At 37.9% G+C, this 26,791-nt stretch overlaps 1 protein-coding gene across 8 annotated transcripts in view; it reads right to left on the reverse strand.

The window, feature by feature from the left end:
* LOC148082700 (sickle tail protein homolog) overlaps nt 1-26,791 on the reverse strand; it is a 102,955-nt gene that overhangs the window by 36,675 nt on the left and 39,489 nt on the right. For 7 of the 8 annotated variants that reach the window (XM_087789969.1, XM_087789966.1, XM_087789965.1 and 4 more), the window contains exon 2: nt 8,285-8,571. In XM_087789969.1, coding sequence (XP_087646095.1) covers nt 8,285-8,571 — 287 coding nt within the window. Of the gene's footprint in view, nt 1-5,761; nt 5,912-8,284; nt 8,572-26,791 lie in introns of those variants that run through there. The other variant, XM_087789971.1, reaches the window with a different exon arrangement.

Raw genomic sequence — 26,791 nt, forward strand, 5'->3', positions numbered from 1 at the left:
TTACCATGTTTGTCGTTGCCAGATCCTTCAAACAATGACTTCCATGTGAAGCTGGAAACCCCCCAAATCTAAAGGAAGCAGTCGTCTTCCTCCAGTGTTATTTTAGCCCGGGCAGCGTTTTGCTCTCCTTCTCTTACTCAAAGAGGATGAACAGTCTGTTCCACGACCAAATGAGCATAAAAACAAACAATATGCACTATCCTGTCATCGTGGCCACCTCTTATCAAACCGCCAAAATGCCTAACTCTTATTAACACCTGTGGGTGAAACACAGTAAGAACTTATTTTATCCCTCCAGGCAGAATTGTTATTCTAATTTTAAAATAAAAAGGACATAAGTTTATCACTGCATTTGCCAGACATATATTAATGCAACACACTGACCAGTAGTTATGACACAACGTCTGGGGATTTACTGACAACCGTCGTATTTCTTTGATATCTATGAGCACAACAAAGCTTGAGGAACTCACTCGGGTGCAAGCAAGTGAATTTATGTTGCTATGTATTGTGTTTTATGAGCGACACGCTGCTTGGTGGTGTTTTAATGAAGCAGTCATGGTGTTACGTAAGTTCACAGGTCCAAACTTAACCCAGGAGGGATCAGTGTTTTGGCATGTTATGATCCGCAGTCTCGCCCTGGCACATGTTTGCTCTCCATTTCCTTCGTCTCCCTTCCCAAACAAATACATGCAAAGTATTTGCATAAAGCTCTGGTCTGATCCGTCTCGACTTGCTTTTTCATCAGTTTATCAAATGCAAAAGACTCCCTTGCTACTTCTGCACACCTACACAGGTGATGCAATATATTATTGAATCAGATACAGACAGAACCTTTGACCTTGTCAGTCACAGAAGACACCATCGCATCTACCTCAGAATGTCTCCACGGAGGTCTTTAACGCACATGGATCAATAACAGCAGGTACTACTAGTGCTAAATACAGCAGTTCAGGTAGCTATGAAAACGCTTCGCTTCCAGGCTGGGAGGGAGCCAACTTCTGTGTGTTGTTTACTCCAGGCACTCTGGTTACCTCCCACAGTCCAAAAACATACAGAGGTTGATTGGGAACTTGGGGAAATTGTCGGTAGGTATGACCATCTTCTGTCCAGGGTGTCCCATTCCTCTCCCAAAAAAACTGGGATATAAGGGAATGAGGCATAGAAGATAGATAAATGTCCCTTTTGATTATAATTAAATATAAAAGCTTTGGATTGACTCCTGTTATAAAAAAAATGCTTGCATTTTAGGTCACTAAATATGTTGAAGTTAATTAATAACATTGGTATAAATATACATTATCCTGTCCAATGGTGAATTTCTTTTATTTGACCTAATAGGAATTTAAATCTTTCCATATTCTAACCAGGTGTGTTTATTATTCAAGACGGCAAATCTGAGAACTTCTAAGGTTACAGATGTATTCATATGACAGTATATTTATGGGAGTGTCTGGAACATCTGCAAACAAGAGTGCCTTATGGAAGTCATGGAAAAAGATCAGAGGAGATTTCAGCCAGATGCTCGAATGTGCTTCTTCTTTGGATGAAACTATGATGATGGTCTTCTGTCTTTGATTCTCCTTTTGAAGTCGGATTCATACCTTTGGCCTAACGTGGAGTCCAGATGTGCTGCGAGAAAAGACTTGCAAATGGAGATATGGACGGGGGTGAGCTGGGGGGATATTTCCTGTTAACCCCCATTTGGTAGATATAAGAGCTGGAATTTTACTTTGTACAAATCAACGTATCTGTCAATAACTGCTGAACATCAAGTAACAAAGGGACATCATACATACGAGAGTATAATAGAGCAAAATAGTTAAAACTGACTTAGATGCTGTGACAGTAGTGCATCACTTCTTAAAAACGGTTTGCATTAAACCGAGTGTACCTGAACAATGTTTTACACCACAACAATAATATTGGAAATTTGATGTGACTTATAATACAGTTTCCTTAGAAAAATTACTGATGATACATATATTTAATTATTTAGTATGTGTAAATGTCACTCACAAGTCAGATGTCAATAAAGACTTGTTAATCTGGGCCAAGCGCCTTCAAGTTTCTTCCTAATAACCCTGGCATGACATTCAAGAAAGAGTTTTATAAAGGAGAAGAACTTCATTCATTATCTTCCAGTGACATTTAAAAATGCATGTCTAAAATTATGAGGTTGGAGGGGGTTCAAACTATAATATGAAATTGATGTGGGATAAGAATCAAATGTACAATATTGTCTTTTCAACTTGATGACACTATATTTAAAATTATAACAGTTTAAAGAAAGAGAGAGATTATTTTTCATGCTTTTTTAATTATTTTCCTTTTCAAGTCAACCCAATAAAGGCCCCCAATTGGGATCACAGTTCTGGTTGTAGACATCTTTAAGTGGTCTATCCTCAGGCTTCAGAATGTGGAATGTTGGGTCGAAAGGTTCGAGAGGTGCTTGAGATTTCACCTCAACTCATGTCCATCAAAAAAGACGAACCCTTTTGGAAATAACAAGCATGTCGCTTTATAGAATAGTTTCCTTGCGTTACAGAAGATAAGCTCAACTCCTGTTGTCATCGTAATCTCTGCTTGGTATCGCTCTGTTACGCTGCGTAATCGTGCTGAGAAAGAGCTCAGACCTGATTAGCTGCACTGATTAACACACAAACACGACGCTTGAGACAGTTTGGAAGATTCTGTCTGGCTCGACTCATCAGTGGTGATCTGAGGCCGCCTCATCTGGGCCTTCTGTTCCAGGAGATTAACCCTTCGCAACACTCTGGATTATTCAGCATTGGCGCCACTTCAGGGGCCACTTGTCCTCTCAGTTGGGGTGCTGACCCCCCTCTCATGACCCCTACTGGTGCAGCTCCCATAAAGGACAGGTCAGTGGACACCACCATTAACACCGTGTGTCTTGTTTGTGTAACTAGACGTCACACAAAACTGGTCAATTCAGGAAGATAGCAACAAAAGTTTACTTAAAAACATTCTAAATGTATAGTATAGTTATTATACGACTCAATGACATGTTAAGGCTCTAGTTTTTTCCGACTTTCTTCAATATGGGTTGGAATCATAATAGTAGGTTGACATGTTGGGGAATGCTTTGCAACATTGATCGAATTATAAAATGACATTATAATCTATTTCTTTAATAAAAAGGTTTTGGTTATTTTTATATAATATTGCACAGCGTTTGTTGATTTTTGTGTTGCAATTTAACTTTGGACAGCTAGATGTCAGCAGTCATTACATCCTCCAAAGCTAAAGGAACAATAAAATCCAATGAGATCCGAGATGATTGAGGACGAGAGGATACAGTCGACCACAGCAGCCTTCAAAGCTGATTTTTGGACACGTTTATACTTTGTCAAGAGTCGTGTGGTCGGTAAATTCCAGACTCAGGTATCCTTGTTGATACAGTATCACAATACTATTATATCGTCGCCCCCGCATCGTGATACGTATCTTATTGTCCGATTTTTGCCAATACACACTCCTAGTATTCACTCAAAATAATGTTACTTTAACAGCAAGTCTGATCAATAAAAAAAAAAAAAAATCAATACAGTTATCAAGAACTGAAAAGGAATGAAGAGTCTTTTTATTTTAGGTGTAATAAGGGAACCGAATGATTCTCCTCCTTCATAACTAAGCACCAGTTCTAATTCTGAGAAAAGCAAAAGTGTATCGTCTACTAAACCCAAAACCAAAATAAAATGCATCAAGGATCTGACAGGCTGTATTCATCCATCCGTCTGCCTCTATACATCCGTCTCTGGTGTCCACAGCTGCAGACAGCTGTCCTAACATGGCTGCTCAACTATGTTCGCATCCCAGAGCAAGTCACAGCTCATCACACAAAGGCGCAGACACAAGCGTGGAGGGAGGGAACGCTGGATTTCGGTGTGTTTGTGATCAGTCAAGCAGTTCTGTGTGTGCTTGTCACAGCCCCTTGGGCCGAGTAGGGCGAGAGGATGGGTGGTGGTCAGGCCAATAGGATGTTATCTCATCCCCCTTGGGTGGGATCCAGGTCTTTTCAGGCCCAATGACTGCAAAGGAAATTAAACTTTTGTTGTCGGTAAGTGCTGTGAAGGAGAGAATCTAACTGTATGTGTGATTGTGTGTGTGATTGCGGATGTGTGTTCAAAGTATTTGGCCGATGACAATGGGTGCAGAGGGGTCGGTAACCTTTTAAAGTGCTATTTTCCTCCCCACCTCTATCTCACCTTGAGAGACCTTCCTTTCTGTAACTTAAACCTCCTGAGACACTTTTTTTCTCACCTCTGAAAACATGCACCACTGCCAGTAAAGTGGCTTTACCGGTGGAGTTAGGCAGTATCATGAAAGCAGCGGATTAATCTCCCGCACTAATCTTAGATTTGACAGTGTTGTGTGAAAAGACTGAGTTGTTTTCTTTAGCATTGACGTAAAAAAAAGATAAATCACTGTAAAGCAAACAATGGATAAAAAAAATGATGTATCGAGCACATTTTTTCTTTTTGCGCGCCAACCAAATGGGCAAATTATTTAAGGGAGACAGCGTATTGGTGCACTTTCTAGCTTGAACAAGTTTTTGTCCAATCAGCTGGACCTTCACATATATTGTTTTCGGGGACCACATGTCAATAAAGTTGTAGATGCACTTATACTAAGCAAAAATAAATAAAAATACCAAAGTCATAAATGCAATGACAAATGAATGAGGTCTGGAAAGAAAACCAATTTTACTGTATGTCAGATTTCATCTTATTGGCTGTTTTTATTTTCAATTTTTATAATAATAAAATAAAATTGATTGAATATCATACATCTAACTAGCTGTCAGAACTGTTGTATCTTAGAAAGTAAGTACGTCTTATTAAAAGTAAATTTGAAAAAACGAATATGGAAATTGTTTCTACATTAAAATGAATGATAAAAGCATTACTTTATGAGAAACATTGTCAAATCCAAAAGATAGTGACAATATTCTCATCAATATACTGTGTCTAAAATACTTTAGATTCAAAAGCGGTAGCTGTCCAAGCAGACAATAGGTAGATATGGAAAATGTGTTTTATCTCATCGTCTCTACCAAACAGGTGTTAAAATGAATTTTTGAATATGAAATTATATGACACTACAAATATTCCACTGACTAATCATCAACAGATATTTACTTGGTTATTGTACTTTCTCATCTCCCTGAGTAAACACCTGAGAAACAAAAATGAATGTATGTCTTTAAACACCCCTAAGAGATTATAAATAATCTTTTAGCATCATCAAGCACAATTTAACTTTAGCTAATATCTATTAACATGTATCATTTGTTCACCTGTAAAAGATAAACTAGGTAAACAACAACGATTACGCAATTTTAAAGAATTGTTTTGATGATTCATTTTCTGGCTAATATTTACTCATGCAAAATAGTTTTAAATAGCCGTGACGTACTGAATAAACATTTATAGAATAGATTTGAGCCATTTCCTACTCATATCCTATAAAACTACCTAAAAGAATATACAATGATGTCTCACAAAGAGGATTTAAGTTAAAATATCTATACTTTTACGCAAAAAAAAGTGTCGACACATGAAGGCATCGTTTGTTTTTTGTTATGAGCGCCATGTTAATGAAAGAGAAATAAGGTTAGGTTAGAATCTTTGGTCAAACGTGCTGCACCTGACTGACAGTCCGCAGCACCAAACTAACTTCTGAGTCGCTGCTTGAAAACTAAACCCTAAGACGCGAATCCATCAGAAAAACCTCCTACCTTTGATCGTGTCAGACCGAGCCGGGTTCGTGCAGGAAGTTTAGCTGTATATTCCCGTGCAGGTAGAGAGATCCATGTCGCCAGAGAAGCCTCCGTTCATCGCCTCCTCTGCACTGACTTGAGCGCCAGCGAGACTCAAGTAAACCGAGCCCCTCTAGCGGTGACATCATCGGTCCCCATGGCAACCAAGACTCCACCCCAGACCAGAGCTGAACTTACCTGTCTGACTGCCTCCTTCTCACAACAAACTTCTCCCTCACTTCTCTCAGGCGACTCAGCATGTTCCTTGAAAGTTTTTCCGCGGAATCCAGTATCGTTCCGGTGCCAACAGTATATTAACGGAATAAGATTTACACAACACTGTCGTAATGACATGGAAAAATCACAATGATATTTTAAACTTTAAATAATTGAATCTTTAATTTTCACATCAGTGAAAGTTTAAAATAATTGTTTTATTATTATAGTTACATTTCTTTTTTTTTGGAAAAAAACCTGCATCAAAAAAATATTTCCTCCAAAATGTACTTTACATTTACTCTTTCCTTGTTCGTCTATTCAAAGCAATACAATAAAAAGAATGAAAGTGTCTTTACCTTCACAGAGGAAGTTATAGTATCTGTGAGTTTTGGAATTACATGTTTACTAGAGACCGTTTTACTAATAATTCAGTACTATAGTTATTAGAAGTCGATGTATAACTTAAAACGTTATCAATAGATTTTAAATGAAAAATAATCAAGACAAGGAACAGGATATGTTATTGCAGCAGTATTCTGGATTACCATCTGGATCCTTTAGACTCCACATTGCTGTCTTGTTCACACACTAGTGTCACTGTCTTCATCTCTTACTACTGCATTGTGCAGCCATCCATGATCCATTTGGAACTTCATCTTTCAATAATATTAGCTCACAATGACATTAAGGAATTTGTATGACTACGGGAGGAAACTGCAGTGCCAAAGAAAACTTCATGCAACAGTGCACTATGAACTCAAGTATTCACATTGATCTATGTTACAGTTTGATTGATAAGAAATGTAATTTTTCTCTCCAAAGATTTATATAATACAACTGGTTAGAAAACAAATTTGACCTTTTCACCCCCAAAACATGACATGTTTGCTGCACGCAAACATCACAAGACTTCCTCCTGGGACAATGACTTGAACCATGTCCCCAAGTCCCCCCCTCTCCATGGCCCAGTGCCAGGCCCACCATTACCTTGATTGTTTTGGCTACACAAGTATGTTTGCCTCTGTCTTCTGTGACCCAGTGCACGCAAACAGACCAGGTGAGCAAATCTCCATCTTTAGACTCTCTTCCAGCAAACACAAGCACTTGCATCCAAAACAGCTTGGATCTTTGACTTCTATTATGATTATTATTATAATAATTATTATTATTATTGTAATTATTATTATTATTGTATCTATCTATCTATCTATCTATCTATCTATCTATCTATCTATCTATCTATCTATCTATCTATCTATCTATCTATCTATCTATCTATCTATCTATCTATCTATCTATCTATCTATCTCGCTATCCATCTATCTAACTCACTATCTATCTATCTATCTATCTATCTATCTATCTATCTATCTATCTATCTATCTATCTATCTATCTATCTATCTATCTATCTATCTATCTATCTATCTATCTATCTATCTATCTATCTATCTATCTATCTATCTATCTATCTATCTATCTATCTCGCTATCTATCTATCTATCTATCTCGCTATCCATCTATCTATCTATTTACAACATAGTTACAAATACTAAATTGTGTCCCTTGTTTTAGTTCATTATATTAAATTAATTAATCCACATTTTAAAATTTGTGATCAGGAAAATGTCAAAAAAAGAAGAAAAACAAGTCTTTATTTTAATGAAGAAGCTGAATCAACTGTCAAATATCAGAGGAATACAGTGCCAGAGCACAGTACACACCCATCTGAGGTAACACAGGTGAGGTTTTGTTGTTCACCACTGAGCAGAATAAACATAATTGAGGTTGCGTAAGTTTGAATTTAAAATAAGAAATGGGAGCTGCAAACAAACATTGGCTCTGACTTCGACATGTATTAAAGAAAAGTACAAGATATTTAACAAAACACTGTTTTTTCAAGAGGTGCAGTTTGCAAAACATGTTGCAAAAATACCTTTAATTATTGTTTTGATCACAATAATCCCTAAAAGTCCACCACATTTTTACAAAATACATTATAGATTACACAGAAATGCATGCCACTTTATCTACCCACAATTGGACGACACATATTTGATGGAGAAACGTTGTCATTGAATTATTAAAGCAGTTTATAAATGGAAAAATACTCAAATGCAATATGTTGAATTCAACTATAGTCTGTTTACTTTACTTTAGATCAAATCTCTCCGTCTAAACACTGAACAGTGAGAATCAGAAACTGATATGATATGTGATATAAAACAAATCCTGAACAGAGTGCTGTATCAGCATTAATGTAAATGTGTGGTAATCCACTGACCTGCTCCCGCAGCCTCTCCTGGTGTCCCATGATTGCAGAGGCGTGATGGGGGTATTTGTACTTGAGGTGCTCCAGGAAAGCCTCCCTCTTTTTATCCATGTCTGATGGCTGCATAGCCAGGATCTCTCGGGTGCTGCGAGCCCCCCCTAACGTGTGTCTCCGAGTGACCGTCTTGCTGCCCTTGGCGTCCCCTCGTGAGCCGGCCGTTCCATTGGGCGAGACCTGCCTGCGGTTCAGGTGCTCCACGTCTTCTGGAGAGGTCACCCTGAGGTTACCCTTGCTCTGCTCTGAGGGAGGGAGACAAACAGAGGGGTCAGAGAACGTGCCGATGTTTTGACGACAAGTTCAAAGACGTACAGTGTGTCATCATCACAAGAATAACAAAAACAGTGACACCTTGATCTACGCTTCCATGTGAGCCCATAGTTCTTGACACAAATGAAAACCATGAATTCATTTTCAGCCAAGCTGCCGTAGAAACACAAGGGGAATTGTAAACTTATCCTGATTTCAACACGAATTTGTTAACAGAAAGATTTGAATAATTAGAGCTGTGGCCATGATGAAACTTCAAGGGAGCTCAGAGTTGAAGGGAAGCAACTGAACTAACAATAACAAGCCGGAAGGGAACAGATTTCCCCTTTAAAAGATAACATATGGTAAAAAGTTACACCAAGATATTCTTGGGAAAATAAGTTAAGCCAAAGATTGAGTCGTGTATGAAGAACTCATTCTTCTTCTTATGTTTTTGTGCTGGGAATAATTTATTGTTTTCATTTTTGTATTAATTTGTGATGCTTTATCTTCACAGATACGATCTTGTGCAACCTCCATATCTGGTGTCTCACGAGACCTTAATCGAAACAATTACTTTAAAATAATTGTAGAGTTCTCCACATTACTTCCAAAGCTTCTTATTCTATTTCAATGGGAAGCTTCTCATTCTCCAACATTTACCCAGTCTTTAAAGGGTTTAATCAGACTTCTGCTTATAGAGAAAATTGTCTATAAAGGAAACACTAACCCTTTATAAGAAAGAGCAGCCAATATTTTTATTTCAGGAGAAAACTGGCAACGATATCTCAATATCAGTATAAATATTTGTATATAATACATATAACGTTTTTGTGTATATGTTCAGATTGTATTTGTGCGACTCATGTATCATTATTTGTACTTCAATTATTATTCTCATGAACTTGCAGTGTGTTATAGTTTTGTTTCTCATTTGGAAGGGAGTTTTCTTTTTTTTTCTATTTTTTTATGGATTATTGCTACATTCAATAGTAATTATAAAAATGTTTAAAAAAATTAAGAAGTCGATGGCTCAATATGTAAAGATGAGGATTAATACAAGTCTTGGTTGGATCAGATTGAAATCACATGTCATGGTAGCTAAAGTTAATATAGGTTTATTTATTTCAGTGATGTGTCTTCTTTATGGGAACCTTGCAAGTGTTTGCATAATCCACAGCTGGAGAGATAATGCACAAGACTTTGCAACATTGCTTCCTCTGTAGAGAAGCTGCTCACATCATATGATCTTGGTGCCTTTATAGATATATGACCTGGAGCATTTAATGGATCTGCATTTCCTTATTAGGCCATAGTTCTTAACTGGATGAGGATGGTGAATGTAACAAATCATTGCTTGAGTTTGTGTGAGAAACTGAGCATCAGGATCACTATCAGCCGCTTTCCTTTTGTTTTTTAATTATTTATTTTTTTAACCACTAATACAACATATACAGTATAGGATCTCACAGAAATCAGGAAGTTGATTCAAGAATATTAGTATTTAAATTAGACTTATTTTGTGTATTTTCATCTTTATCTCCAAGGCTTATATTCAGATCGTTTTTTTGTGTAGGAAACAGACTTCAGTTTGTGTAGTGTGTGGGTTCAACAACAAGATGAATTCAGTTATTCTTAAGCCTCATACCAGCATTTTAATGCAGTTTTGCTGTAGCCTAAACTTTTTAGTTCTTTAACGCCTTAACATATGAGTTTTCTTCACTTTCTCTTTCAGGTGATGCAGAAAAAGTAATACTCTCAAGTGAAATAACACAATAACCAGTGAGTATAAAGCGACAAAATTGCTAAAAAGACAATCATGACTGAGCCTCGTCCAACAACACAATCTCTTGCCGTGTTCACTCTCAGAGCCTCTCAGTGTCTCATGTATTTCCAACACTATTTTTAAACTCCCAACAGCTTCCCCACTGCTAACTAAATTGCACTCAGAGGAAAAAACAAATGCTGTTATCGCTCTCTGGCCGTGTGTCTACTTTTCTATTACCTTCATCCTGTGAACAATCTTTATCTTCATCTGCCATTTCTTCCTTCATTCCGCCTCAAGATCAAGACACGGCGACAGTAAGAGAAGGAATAAGAGACTCGACGGAGGCTCTGCTGTTCAGAGATTCCACAGGCGGCTCACGTGGAAAGAAACGGGGCTTGAGATAGGCCCTGCCCCAGGACAGACTGGTGGGGATTTAGAAAGTCAACTGCATTCCAGGGCACAGGGCGGCGAGACCCCCGTCGCCCTCGGGGCAGAATCTCTGTCGCAGTCTTTGAGAGGAACGTAAATAAGTGCAGCAGGTCATAAAAAATGCTCAAACTCAAAACATACTGGCCTCTTTACGAACACAACTCATATTGGCAGATGATGCTCAGAGACACACATCAGCTCTTTTTGTTACAGAGGTCCAAAACTGGGACTTAAAAATACTCAACTAATGCCGTAAAATCAACTTCCGATGAACACAATTAGGTCAGACAAGTTTTGATCGTGATGTTGTTTTTTAGAAATCATACTCCTGCATATCTCATTATTTAATTGAGCAATAAAAACTGGTAGCCTGGTAGAAGCCACTATCACAAGTCAGTGGATGTATGTTTGAGTTCATTCTCTCGCAGATGCAAATGTGAAATGCAGCAAAAAAAGGTATAGTGTGACAGGAGAGTGTAGATCAATGAGCAGGTTTGTGAGCCATGTAATTGAGAGCCGTAAGTCGAGCGAGAGAGCAAACACAGCAGCTGATGGATAATGTCAGACACAAGCAGTCACGTCCGAGTCTACACACTTTCTGTCCCATTTTATGTCCCTGCACTCGCATCTGCTGGAGGGACGAAGGATGGATTTGCGACGAATAAAAAGTCAGAGTTGACTATTCGCAAAACTTGTCGACTAACATTTCTGAGGCTGACCGGTGAACAGGTTTCAACATGTTGCACTCTCAGAGGGTGACAGCAGTCAACATTAACGCTCTCATCTTTACTTTTTTTTTCCTTCAATAAAACAACAATAGTTGAAACTATTATTGACATCTATATTTGGATACTGGTTTTCTTTATTTTTACAAACATTTATAAACAATTACCAATTATTAAATGCACCTTTTTATCTTTTGTTCAAAACCTCAGATAGTCAGACAGACACAGTAACTGTGAGAGGAAACTGCAGTTCAGGAAAGAAGCAAAAGATACTAACCTCTCACTGAGTGGCCTAATTTTAGTGTGTAGTGTTTACTTTAAGACAAACGTACTTAACATCCTTTGTTCAGATTCTTTAAATGCATCTGGTAAACTTCCGAATATTCTTTGTGCTGTCAACGAGATACACGGTGAACACACAGGTCACAGAATGCAGCAGGGCCCCCGATGTTTACTGTCACTTTGTGTGTGACACGTATAACAGAGGAATGCATCACTGCTCACACTCCCACTCAGACGAACTATCACTCCCTCAGTATCAAGAAGTCACACACAGAGGTCCGTTGTGTGGGCTGTGGAGGAAGGTTCTGTGCAGCTGGGAGACTTTTCTAATCAAACAATACAGTCTAACAGTCTGAGGGAATGTATTATTCGTAAAGGTCCAGAATGTCATATGGAAATTAAAGAGAAAAAAAATCCAATATAATAAATAATTATAATAATTTCAGAAACAATATAAGTCACAATTTTATATATATATATATATATATATATATATATATATATATATATATATATATATATATAAATAGGTATATATATATACCTGTGCATTTATTAGTCAGTATTTATATTTATATAGTCAGTATTTATATATATATATATGACTTCTACTTTGTGTTGAATTCACAGGTACCTACACAAGCAGTATTTTAACTGATAACTGTCATGAATAAGGCGAGTAAAAGAAACATATTGGGTAACATTGTTATTAAAATGTTCATTTTATTTTATACATGTATAATTGAATGTATTTTTTTTAAACCCTCTACTTACATATATTATAGTATAACTTACTGTCGATAAGATGAAGGTTCGATCAGCTAACTTCGACCTCTAAGAACCAAGAACCGCTCTCTCTTGCAACACCGTCAATCTTGTCAAACATGTCAGTGTGGAGGTGACCTGCTTCACAGAGGAAGTTCCGACTCACGATTGGCTGATTAGAAAGATAAGTTCTCAGGGGTAGAGAAGAAACAACAATGCGACCTAGCAGCATTTTCTCACATAAATGTACACCTTCATGTAGCATTAGTCACACACCTCCGGGCAGACGGACTTCCAATGAAGGAGCCTGTGGTAGACATTTATTTGGCTGGAAACACTTGAGAAAAGCAGAGTTAGCTAAAAAAGCAAATGCTTGTAAAAGAAAAGTGACGGTGATAGGTTTACATATATCAATCACATACCAGTGATTCATTACTTCATCTCTATCCCTGATTTCTTCACCGTGTGAAAAGACTCAAAGTGTCAGTATGCTTAAGATGAAGGCAGCAGTCTATCTCTTGCAATCCACTGCCAAACTTTTCTTTGCACTTCTTCAGGCCAGGAGGGAAATTCTTCTTTGATCCAAGAATCTTCACATCTCCTGTTGAAATTCTCAGCTCCCATATTTTCCCAGTCAAGTATTTCACTACCCAACTCTAGTCTCCATTACACTTTACTATTAGAATCATATTTAGGTTTACCCTTTGTTAGAGTTCTAGTGTTTGTGATCTTGTTCATGAGTGAGTGTAAAGCTGAAGAAGTCTTCAGTAATGAGGACGATGCATTACGACATTTGGAGAATGAGCTGAGGTCAAAGAGAAGATCATGATTCACCAGTCTATTGATATTCCAAGGTTAGTTTTTTTTAAGAAAGAGAATGTTGAATTCAGGGTCATCATCACTTATGTTCAGTTTTGTAAGATTGAACTTAAACTAAACTAAACACACGCTTGTTGGTCTGGAGTGTGTGCCATTAATCTTGAAATCTGCCATGAAACTTTTTTCATGAGAAGCAAGTTACAAAAGATTTTCTGGTTCCTTGATAAAACATATTGTTTTTCCTCTACAGCAAACATCAGAACGAGCCTCTTCTGCAGTGAGAGACTCACTCTTTTATGCAAAAAATAGGAACCATCATATGCATATAGACAATCATGCAAACTGGGAGTCATTTTAAAACAGCCAATAGTGACTTTCCATGGTCTGAGGACGGGACCATAAATCCCTCAAATCAACAAACAACTGCTAGAATCCTTATAAAAATCCTAAAACTGGACACTTCCACATGACTCGCAATATAACGTGTAATTATACCGTCTTCAATTCCATTGTTTACTTCCATAGTGCCACGGTAGCTAACACTGACTCAGAACACCCAGTCCGAGATCAGGCTAATGGAGCATAGCTGAACAACATAAGGCCAAACGGGCAAACCTAACAAAGATATGAATTAGTACAATTAAGTACAGCTTCAGTCAAAATAAAGCAATCATTTAGTTTTCATAATTCTAAAACTCAATTCCACTTTTTTTTTCACAAATCAAAAACACAATCACAAATTTAAAGGGACTCAAATTGAGCCAATATTTACAATCTTTAGAATGAATAGATCTCAGTGCTAACTTTGGCAATTGTTGTTTATTTTTGTGTTGACTTAATCAAGAGTTGGTGACTATGATGTTGCTACTGTAGCTTGGATGCTGTGACTTCATCTTGACAACCACACCGGTGGCGAGCTTCATGTTTAGGAAGGACTCAAGGCACATTCCACACTGTCCTTTGAGACGGCTTTACGTCGACTTCTTTTCTGCCAGCCTAATGAGGCGTCACCAGCTGCTAATGACCACGAGTCCCCTGCCCCCAGTTAAGACCCCCAAAAACATCTGTCTGAGCTCAGACTGGCAACACAGTGGTCTTTGCACATGTGAGTTACAATCGGTCCTGACACGGCCGTCAAGCCAGATGTGAGAGTAGGGCAGTAAAAACAAATTCTAGTCGTTAAAGATTTACAGGAATACAGGAAACTCCTTTGTCTCCCTTGGGATATTATTTCCTATTTATAAATGTGACAAATTGATTTCACGCTTGCTTTACCAGCGGCTTCATTAGAGCGACTTGTAGATCTTTAACTCAAGAGCAAAGATAACAACCTTAAGTGGACAACAAGCTAAATAAAGATTAACTCAAGACTTAGCGATGAGTTTAACCTACTTTGACAAACACAATCTATTTAAATCAGCACTGAAATCTATTTAAGGATGAAGAGATTATCTGTTACTAATGCAGCATCATTAAACACCTTTTATTTTGTAAATCTTGACATTAGATTTATCAATTGAATCAGACCAGCTTTGAGATTGTTTTTTTTATCTCAAATTGATTTTCCTTATTAAGTCATTTTTTGGTATATTGCATTTCTATTTAATAGTTTAACTCAATTATATTTGTATTTAATTCATTTTCTCATATTTTGTCCAAATCTTTTGAAAGGTTTAAAATCATTTCAGCTTATATGTATCCCTGGGTTTGTATGTATGTATGTGTCAACGTTTTTGTAATTTTACAATGAATGATAATACATTTTATTCCTTCCATGCTACACAATAAATGACTCGGAAGAAAATAACTTAAAGGAAAATAAATATATTTTTAGACATACAGTATCTACATTTTTGCCCCCAAAATATATTCATTTTAAATAAATGGTTGACCTTTATAACATGATATTGCTTTAAAAATCCCAGAGACAAACAAATGAATCTAATATTTGTTTCAAACAGCAGGGGGCGCTGTTGAACATGCTGCACAGTATTGTGCAATGACCAGAATGAGTTACCAAAGTTTCAGTAAGACAATCCTCCACCAGGAAACGCTTCTGCACATGACAGTCATTTATTAACTAAGACCCTGAGAGCTGCTTGATGAAGCTGCGCTCTGTTTGTTACGCAGCCTCTACACTTCATTAACTCCTGGTCAGAGTAGGTGGTGAGTCAACTTGCCGTCGGCTCAAATGTCTTCTGGTCTCCCATGACAACGACAAAGAGGCAGGTGGAGAGAGGGTGTTGGAGAGGAGATCCTGGGAACAGCTGGAGGAGGAAATCCACCCCGGCACTAGAAAAGGGGGAACGGAACTCTTTTTTTCTTAAGCTACTTTAGGATCAACCTGGTAAAAAAAAAAAGCCCATCAGGACCGGAGTCTCTGGAGAGGATTCACTCTTTGAACTTAATATAACAAAATTGAGATATACTGGGAAGTAATTGACTGTATTTAAACCCCACTGACTGAACTTCTGAGGAGCCTTCAAAGTGCAACTGGAATTATGCTGGTGCCGTGGTGCCAGTCTATGATGAAACCCACCTATAGAAGTAATGATTCTGCACACCGGCTCCCTTTCATTACCATTTTTAGAGGCGTCTTCCAATGTCACCAGCTATACTCAGTTAGAAAACCAACAGCAACCATTACAGGTCAATGATGACAACACCTGACATGTTCACAGGTACTGGACCAAGAACTGTAAAGATGTTGAAATAGCCTGAGATATACAATGTTGTTGTTTATTGTGGAGTATTGTTAACATTACAGATAAGGTTGGTAGTTTACGCAGGTATGTCAAAGTCACATCCTCATTCATTCTTGACGATCATACTGTTGTGTCTGGAAAACCATTTATAGAAATGTGTTTTTATTCCCTAGTTAAGGCTGTTACATCCTCGGTTCAAATGCCAGAACCTTAACTACTAAAGTGGTGCCCTTATCAGCTTTATGGGATTTGCCACATACGTTTATTTACTTATGGTTCAACAGAATACCTGTAATAACATTATTGCATTCCAAAGAAACTCTCTGGATTGGTTGGTAATTTGGAATTCCATTTTGTTTTGAATGTTGGTCCCACAATCGAATCACAAAAATGGAGTCAAATGTCAAGTGACTTGGAGAGAAAAATCTCATTCCATATTGTGTTAAAGAATACGCAATACTGAAGAGCTAATCTTATCTGGTATGGACTAATAAACATTATCCATAATAAACCCCCATGTTGCAATGCACCTTCTGTTCTGGTCACCTAGCTTTTGTGTTTGCTAATTAAAATAATAAACTTGTGGGTCGGTTTGATGGCGTTGCACAACACAGTGAGGAACCATGAGCTCCACAGCTGAGCCATTACCAACAAAAAACAACCTGTGAGCCACGAAAAAACTACTCAACAATAACGTTAGAAGAATTGAGATTATTAAGGCTACATACTTTTAGTCTATAAGAACATACTAAAGAACTTATCACCTCTGACAAGGATGTCAAAAATCTGCTAGCCATCAACTGATACCAACAATTCTATCCCACAGCATTACTTTTATTCCGCATTTAATCTCAAGTTTCTTTCTACAACAGGCTATAGCCATAGTGCCATTTAAATCTTCCCCTCTAACCACTTTGCTGTGATAACATCGGTCAGGCTTCTTTTTTTTGCCCGCCAATGTAGAATCAAACTGTGATTTATCTTTACTTAACTTTCACTTTACCATGTGTTCATAAAGTCGTGACAAGTGAGAGATAAACCAGACATTTTGAACAAAAACTTTCTTTCTTCACGTACATTCATGAAGTCATTGGTAAATGTAACGACACAACAGCAATAACAGCGGTTGAGGGTTCACGTGTTTGCTCAGGTACAAGTCGACAAAGACAAGAAATGTTTGAGAAGTTATCGAGTTGAACCTCAGCAGACTGAGCTGTGAGCCCAAACTTCCCACTACCTCAGGCACATGTGAACACTGCCTCCTTGTCTGAGCTTGCAGACTGTGCACTCTGCGGTTCAGGTGATTGTATGTGGGGGTGTATTGTAGCCCGGGGCTGTGTGGAACAAATGGGCCGGGACTGGAGGGTTTGTGATGATCTTGGTCAGAACCCATTTAAACTCAGACGGAGGAAATGCCTTCAGACATTTACGCTCCTCACAAAACAGTTATACTGCACTGGAAAAACATTTCTTTGCCAAATGTTTACTCAGAAAAAACAGTTTAAATACCTTTGAAAACTGTAAAAAACCAAAACAAAGACTTTGAAGAAAGAGGGTATTAGTTAGGAAATGTTACAGCTTTCCCATGACAGAGGAGGAGAAAAACGAGGCCCGGCAACAAAAAAGGGTTTCAACACAAAGGGGTCAAATTGGTCTGACTGGCAGGGTTCGAGTCACTAGTCTCACTGCAAATAATACTAAACTAGCATGTTCCACATTAAACCAAAGAGTGACTTTGAAATCACTTCTCAGATATCACTTCTCAGATATCTTATTCAATCTGAAGGTTAGGTTGAGGTTAAGTGGTGGACAACTGAAGATATTTAGAGCTTAACAGCAGCACAGTAATGTCATTTAAAGTGGGAACATGCAGTTCTTCCATCATATGAGACTGAAAGGCGTCAACCAAGATCACACTTTTCCCATCTGATCTCATCAAGTACTTGGAAAGGTTTTCAAGAACGCATATGAGAAGCATTTGTTTGGAACGTAACAACACTCTAATACCACAATTGCATCGGCTAAAAGAGAAACAGGTTATTCTTTCTTAACATCTGTCTGTTTACCGTTTGTTAAAACAATTTAATTATATTTAATTATCTCAAAAGTCATTTTCTTAGCAAGCAGGTTTTAAGCTATTTTCTGAGTGAGAGAAATTGTCGTGTTTTCCTTTTTTGGATATAAAAATGAATTAAAAAAACGATGGGAGAAAATCCAAGTATCTCCACACGTCAAAGCCACACCTGAATGTGATTGGTTATTCATGACATCATCCCCAAGAGTGACTCCCTCCCTCCCAGCTCAGACGATGTCATCAGAGTCCAAGCATCCCAGTGATGTAATGCAGAGGGGAGACTGTAGCAGCACCTCTTTCTACTCCTGGCTTCCTCTCTTTCCTGTTTCCTTTTTATCGGCTCATCACCTCCATAATTTTCTTTAAATGATGTTCCGCTCTTCAGCCGACATTATGTTTGTTGGTGTTTCTATACATTTTGATCAGACAGTCATGCATCTACATTTATTTATTTCATCTGTGCTGTTGTCAAGAACATAGATGGTGCACACACAAATATTTTTGCTTTTTATGAATGAAAAAAACTGCAATGTTAAAATCATACTGTCTTATAATCTAACAGGACTTTTTCTATAAATAGCTGTCACTAATGAAAGATTATTAGCTTAACTAAGTGGCGGATTACATTCATTTTCTAAATTAAAACGATCATTTCAGGGGGAAAGTGTTTTCATTTGTTGGCTAATTGAAGCTATAAATTAAGGTTTGACACTGCACCATAATGTTTTAAATACATATTTGGACTCTTTTTCCTCCACATTTTCCATTTTATAAATCTTCAAATTAATATGTAAAAATACAGTACAAAAGTCTTGTTAATGCCGAATGGGGCTGTTGTTAAATTATAAACACATAAGAAAAAAACATGTTCACTTCATTTGAAAAGCTGAATTTGTTTCACATTAAAGAAAACGGAAAAATAAAAAGTATTCAACAACTACTTGTTTTCCTCTTCCATCCATGCAAAGCCAAAAGAGCGTACCCATATATCTGACACCACAGAAGAAACCTCATGACGTCAAGAGCAGCCCTTGCATCACCTCCACAGAACTGCTCCCTTGACCAGACATTCACATCTGTGTTTTAATCACACTTGTGTGCGAGTGTATGTGTCCGGGGTAAACATCCAGAGCTCAAGCGGATTACTGATCTCAGTCTTCACTGATCAAAGCAGCACAGAATCCAGATTACTGCGACATGTAACACATAAACCACATGGACATGATTCGTCCACCACCATGTGGTAGAGCAGCGGAGAGATGTAAGAGGGAAGACGAGGGAGGATTCTTGTGGGGAAAAAAAAGAATACATGAATCGGGCGAGGTCAAGTTAGTGATGTCATAGTGTGTGAAGTATGCAGCTGCTCAACAGACACAATAGTGAAGGAGGTTTTCATGACGTGCAGCACTTGAGTGTCTGGAAAGAGTTTGTGAGCGTTGAATGGTCTGCACAGAAAACCTTCTTTTTTTTGAAGTTGTCTTTGTGATTCAAGAATCCATGAAATGTCTCTACACCTTCCGAACCTGTCCCTCGCTTCTGCTCCTTTCACTGGCTTCCAATAGTTTTTTCATATACAATGTCATCATTTCTCCTGTGTTTCCAACATATAAGCTCAGACCTCCACCTGTCCCTCCGCTCAGCATCAACCAATCAGCAGTCTGTTCCGATATTCAGAAAATCTAACGTAATGAAGATCCCGACCTAGACTACAAGCACCTCTTTCCTCCACATAATATCCACTAACATGATGAAATTAAAAATCTGGCTAAAATCATTTCTGCCAATAAGGTAATTCAATTGAATATAAATATATTCAGCAGGCACATTTCTCCAAAACAACTTTTTATTGATTTTATCCATACACACACAGTCACAAAGTGACGGCAGTAGGCTGTGATGCAGCAATTAGGGACGACACAATATCATCCGGAGCTAGGATTTGACCTGGCAACTTCTTAGGCCAAAAGCCAAACCCTTTTTTGTTTGAACTATGTCGCTAATCACACGTACACGGGGGCGGGGGAACAGCAAACAACTAAAGGATTATAAAAACCCATCACCTCAAGAATGAAAGAACTTCGGCGAATACTAGATCGAGTGGAGCTTGAGTATCCCAAGTTGTGAAAACCAAGGAGATTTCCTACTATCTTAAACCATTATCAGATGTATATAAGGTCAACAAGTTTTAAACAAATTACATTCATTTAAAATAAATGATTGAGAAAATGTTCGTATAAAGAGATGTTTTTTTGTCTGGATTGAACAGAGCCGTGTGAGCAGCAGAGGTAAGAAGAAGATGGTGAGTGCTGGTTACTTCAAAAACTTTCTAACTCCAGATGTAACCCCAAAGCACGACGTACGTTTTATCATCATCATTAGCAATGTTCTCTTGGCATTCATTTGATCAAATTTCTTACATCATTCATTCCATAACCTCAGATGCACAGATAAAAGTACAGCTACTGAGCTTATTTTTCTCAGATCGCAACAGGATATGAACGTTCCTTTTTAACCTCTGATGGTTGGATGAACTTGATGAAGCATTTAAATAAAAACATCAAGTTACATTCTTCCAGTCTGGAAAAGTCGGAGCCAATCAAATGTGTTGGCATTCAAATGGAAAGGGAATGCTGTGTGGTTGACGAACTAGACTAGTTAAAGATGGCAGTTTGGTCTGGATACTTTCTTTGACATCCTATTTATCATATCTATATACATAACATCGTAGGACTGTCTGCGTGTCTTATGAACACTCAAATCACTGGATAAAATTGTTTTATCTTCTACAATATATAGCAAATATTTTCAGAATTCTAGCATTTTATTAGGGGGACAAAAGACCCCCATGGAAATTCAAATACTTTCAATTTTCTTGACATTCAAACCATACATATTTTGTCCTAAAGGGAGGATTATAGGATTTTGGTTCCTTTTATCAACTGATGCACAAGTTTAAATACAGTAGGTTAAATGTGAATGAATTTCATACCATATTTAATACACAGTAAATAAGTTATCTCAGTAAGTACTATATAAACGATGATGCATTCAGTACATCCATGGGTTTATGTAAGTAAGTAAGTAATTAGTATTTATAAAAATCCTGGAAGTTACACTATTAGCAGGCGTGTGTTACTCTGACATCCAAAAGTGAACCAGGAAGCATGTTTATTTACAGTAAACCTGGAATCAAACTTCATTACTGGTTTCCTTCATTGATCTGAGGTGCTGGCTCCAACATGCATTATGGATTAGCTGGTAGAAAAGTCAGATTTTAGACTTCAGCTGGCATCTGTAATTAAGTGCTTCCGCAGCCGCACAGAGACTCTCCATCTCTCTGTCTCACTGCGAATGAGGAACTAAATGAGGTGAGTCGGAATCTAATAATAAAGTGTCTCGGGCTGCGTTTGTCAGCCGGAGCGGATTCCAAGCGGGTAATAATAGCTATTATATGACACAAGAACAAGAAATAAGATGCAAAAATGTTGATCTGCATTTCAGGCAAAATAAGATCCAAATAATTGTGCTGACACCGAAACATTTCCTTCCCAGCAGCTCCATCATACTTATGGTGTGATGTTGATGATCGCGAGTCCTCTGTGGCCCGCCGCAGACTTTCGACCTCAAAATGACTTTAACATGAGTCTCGCAGCTCATTGGCTCCAGACGCTTTGTGTCTTCCAAAAGCCCAAATTAAGTGGGACATTGTTGTTCTGGTGCCATAGAAAGGATAAACATTCGGGAGAAAAGGGAAACCAGGAAGGAAGGAAACTTGGAAAACAAAGTGCTATGAAAAGAAGCCAAAGTTCACAACGGATGTAAGTGTGTCGCTGGGAGGTGAACGGAGCTCCGGAGGGATTGTGTCTCCTCTTCCTGACATTTTTAAAAACTCCCATGGGGAAGAATGCACTGAAAGTTCTGGAATCAGAGAAGAAAGGACATTGAACAAAAGTGAAAATGCTTTTTTCTTGTTTTCCTTCTTAATTTTATTAGCGAGTGGTTAACTTTACAGGCTGCATGTCATAAAGACACAGAGCTCACTCTGTAAAAGGAGTGGAAACTTGAAACACAGACGAGAATTCAGCCTTGAGTGAAGCGCATGTTTCACCAGAGACGTTTGTGTTAAACGGCAGTTATTATTTTTCCTTTCTTCATATACACGCATCACAAAGAGATGCAATACTGGATATTCCTGCAGACTTTAACTCTTAAGAGATTATATCCACATCAACTGATAAAAAAACTGAAATTGATTAAATGCAATAAAGATTTTGTCCTATAACAATAATAGAGGCTCAAATTCTAATTTTTTAGTACAATGTAAATCCATTAACATTTAGAAAAAAACATTTCTGCCAAGTTTCTTTGAAGTGTTTAAGAAAAGAAAAAGTTAATATTACGTAGAGACCGAAATGATTACATAAAGGTGAACATTATTTTCCTAAATTATCCTATTATCCTCCAAATCAATTACAGACTTCATTTAACATTCCGATTGGTCACGAACATGTAATGCATTTTTAAGACAAGAAAAGAAAGAAATTGTGTTAAAGAAGCACGGTGTTATGTGCATTAAAAGCAACAAAAAAGGCTTGAAACCCACTCAGAGAGTGCAAAGCTTGATATTGTCATTTAATTAACCCCATATTATTGTCCTAGAAAATATTATTGATAGCACTGAGCTCCATAGGACAGCAGGTAACAGCAGAACACACACAGTAGGGGCGAAGATAGTGAGCTTGCATATGTTTCTAACACCATCGAAGCAGAGAGGCTGCATGAACCTCATTTGCGGAGGTATATAAAAGAAGTTAAACTGTTTTTCTTATGCCTAGTAAAGTATGTGGAGGTTTATCAAAATTTTAAAAGCATTCAGATTTCTGTTTCCCTTCAGTTGGAATGTATTGAATTCTCAAACTTCCACAGATTTTCTGGGACATTAGCTCTCTGAGTTGGAATCATTGGTATTTTCACAGTCTTGTGAAGTTATCAGTCACTGCAGAAGTGACTTCTCCAAACACTTCGCTCAAAGCTCCAAGCTCAGGTGGCTGGCGTTCCTAAAATAGCAGCGGCTTAACTTAAACATTCCGTGTTCTGTGGGATTGAGAAAATATTTCCAGATGGAACATAATGAATGTCTGCATTTGGCTTTAATTAAGTTTTAAGCTTAAGTTTTATACATTGAAAAATACTCAAGTGACAAAACTTAAGCCTCAATGCATTTAACCTAATTTCTTCTGGTGCATTTTTTGGATAATAAGGTGCAATATGAATGAATGTGTTTATTACAGGGCATTGCTGAGTAATACTACAGAGCATCACAGAGTAATACTACAGGGCATTGCTGGGTAATACTACAGAGCATCGCGGAGTAATACAACAGAGCATCGTGGAGTAATACTACAGAGCATGGTGGAGTAATACTACAGAGCATCATGGAGTAATACAACAGAGCATCACAAAGTAATATTACAGAGCATTGCGGAGTAATACTACAGGGCATTGCTGTGTAATACTATAGACCATTGCGGAGTAATACAATATAAGCATCGCAGAGTAATACTACAGGGCATTACACAGTAATACAACAGAGCATTGCTGAGTAATATTACAGAGCATCACAGAGTAGTACTACAGAGCATCAAAGAGTAATACTACAGAGCATCACAGAGTAATACTACAGGGCATTGCTGAGTAATACAACAAAGCATCGCGGAGTAATACAACAGGGCATCGCAGATTAATATAACAGAGCATCATGGAGCAATACTACAGAGTATCACAGAGTAATACAACAGAGAATCATTGAGTAATATTACAGAGCAACGCGGAGTAATACTATGGCGCCTCACAGAGTAATAACCATGGCGCCTCACGTAGTAATACGCCAGAGTGTCACTGACTAATACTACAGGGCCTTGTGGAATTATAGCCCTGCAAAGTATTATTTTGGAGGCTTGTGGAGTCATACCAAGGTGCGTCGCGGAATAATTATAAGTTGTTCTAAAACAAGAGCCGTATACTACATAAACTAAGTTCAAGGTCAGTAAGTACAACCAGAATAAGGCACAGGATTAAAAGGTGAACAAAAAAGATTTTGAGTGAACCATGTGGTCTGAAGATACTGTATATTTCAGTCAAAAGGAGCGAAGGTGTTTATTACAATGACCTGGGACATAAGAAGTGGATCCAGGTGCTTGAGGAGGGGATCGATGAGACGGTGATGTTTGCATTGAGAGAAACAGCTCAGGGGCTTAACAGTGACTCAAGCCTGCTTTATGCTGAGAGTACATGGGTGGTGAACATTTGTTTCACTCCTCCTTCCTGTCATCTCCAGAGGAGGAGACAGTTAAACAAGTGACCTCACTGGAAGATGTCAGGCCTATAAATGCCATACTAGGTAAACACCAGTGAACAAGACACACTATCTTCTTTTGTGACATTGAAGTGGCTCTTTAACAGCCTTTCCACCGTCCTCTTAAACCGAAGGCCAACACACTGCGTCAGTAATCCAGAGCTTTCTCAGCGGAAATGACTGAAATCTAATTTAATGTCTTGGCAGTTTTTTTCCCGAAAGCTATCGAACATCACGACAGGAAGCATGATCTTTTGTCAGCCTAGAGCAACGTTAGCGTAAAGCCAGCAGCAGCAGCCAGATGAAAACACCAGTGTTAGATCTCTGCGATGTTTACAGTCGACCTACTGCTGTGAGACCACTTTCTCACAGGGGATCTTCAGCAGACATTTTTTCTTGACTCTAATTAAGCATCGTCTTGTATTTCTTCAGACTGGTATGAATTTGACTTGACATTGAAAGTTAACCTCAGATTTTTTTCTCGTTTGACCACAAGTCAGAGCTGCTCACTCTCCTTTAATACCTTCAGTTTATGACTTGGACTTTCTACTTCAGAGTTTGAACTCATTAAAAAGTGGGTCAAGTCGATTAAAGTCAATTAATACGATGAAGATTTCCCGACAAAAGAATATTTCTTATCACTGACAAACCATTTTAGATCATTTTGCCTCAAAGATGGTGAGAGCAGTTGAACCCTTAATCTAGAAGACAAGATCAGTCATTTGCAATCTCACTCAGACGGAGGAGGTCGGCTAAAATGTTGTAATTGGAGAGGTGACTCCAGAAGATGGCCTTGATTCACGTTCTTGTTCCTAATGCTAAATAACCATTTATCCCCCCCTGTGTCACACACATTATTTTATCTTTTCCTGCAAGGATTTTAAATATGCTGTATAAATTTGGTTAAAAAATTAGAACACGTTGATATCGCTACCAGGGGCAATAATCTTGCGATACAATAGGTATCACGATACAGAGGCAAAGATATGTTGCGATACTGAAGGAATAACTATTTTCAGCAAATCATCAGCTTTAAAAAGCTGCTGGAGTCGACTGTATCCTCTCATCCTCAGTTATTGCAGGGATCTTGCGAGATTTCTTAGTTTAATTGCAACACGAAAATGAACAATCGCTGAATATTTGCATTGTTCATAGTTATTAGCACTGTAATATATTGTTGGGTATATATTTTCCCACACCCCCAATCTTTGAAACTTGAGTCAAGGAGTAGAAAGAGGACACATGACATGGACCAAAGCCCAATTATTAGCTGGTGTGGACATATCTTATCATACTTACAGCTGTTTATGATAAATATTTTAATTAATTTATCTGACAAATTTCACTCATAAATAACATTATAGGCGTTTCAGCTTTTTGAGTTATCTCTTTATAGTATTGTGCTGTATATTGAATTTTTTGGTTTTTTGGTTTTTCCTTAATCTGTCAAATTAGTTTTGCTGGCCTTTAATCAGGGGTTCCACAGGCTTGGAGGTCTTTCAGTCTTTTTTTTGCTGGTCGTTGATTCAAATTTGATTTATTCTTCGTTTTGTTAATGTTTTGTGTGTGTTCAATGTCAATTTGGGCGAACTTTATATAAAGCTGTTCCATCTTACAATATAATCAAAAATATATAAATGGTAACGTTTTATGTGATTATCTTCTTACTTGAACTTTGACATCAAATGGAGGGCCACTAATTGAGAAAAAGGTTGTTTAATTTGTTTCAAAGGAAGTTACAAAAATAAATAAATAATGTTAAGATTATGTGACAAAAATAATGGTGACTAATAGTTACAATAATCATGTTTTTTAAGTTTATTTAAATTACAAGTCCCCTTAATAATTATCTATTTGTCTGTCTAAAGAAGCACTCCGTCACATAATGTACTGCGACAGCCAAAGCTCTAAATACTGTTAAAAGTTTTCAATTAAATAGATATAAACATGATCCCCGCGTTCACCGTTCACTGATGTGAGCGACAGATCAATAAAGAAGTTTGATTGATGGCTTCAGCTCAGATATAATAACAGGTCTGGCTGGAGGCCCGAGGAGAGACGACAGATTTGTGGAGGAACACCTGGTCAGGCTCAAGTCCTCCTCCTCCTGCCGCACGCTCCACAGTCACAGCCACCTGGCCCAGGTGTGAGTCCACCATTCCCCAATTCACCAGGGAAACACTTGACTTTCATATTCGAATCGGCCGGCGTGTGTTAGCCAGATGCATCAAAGCAGAACATCCAGGTGAACAGGCGGTCAAGAGATAAACCTCAGTTTTATCAGACCTCTG

This window comes from Callionymus lyra, chromosome 4 (assembly GCF_982586985.1).
Source record: "Callionymus lyra chromosome 4, fCalLyr1.hap1.1, whole genome shotgun sequence".
Lineage (NCBI taxonomy): Eukaryota > Metazoa > Chordata > Actinopteri > Syngnathiformes > Callionymidae > Callionymus > Callionymus lyra.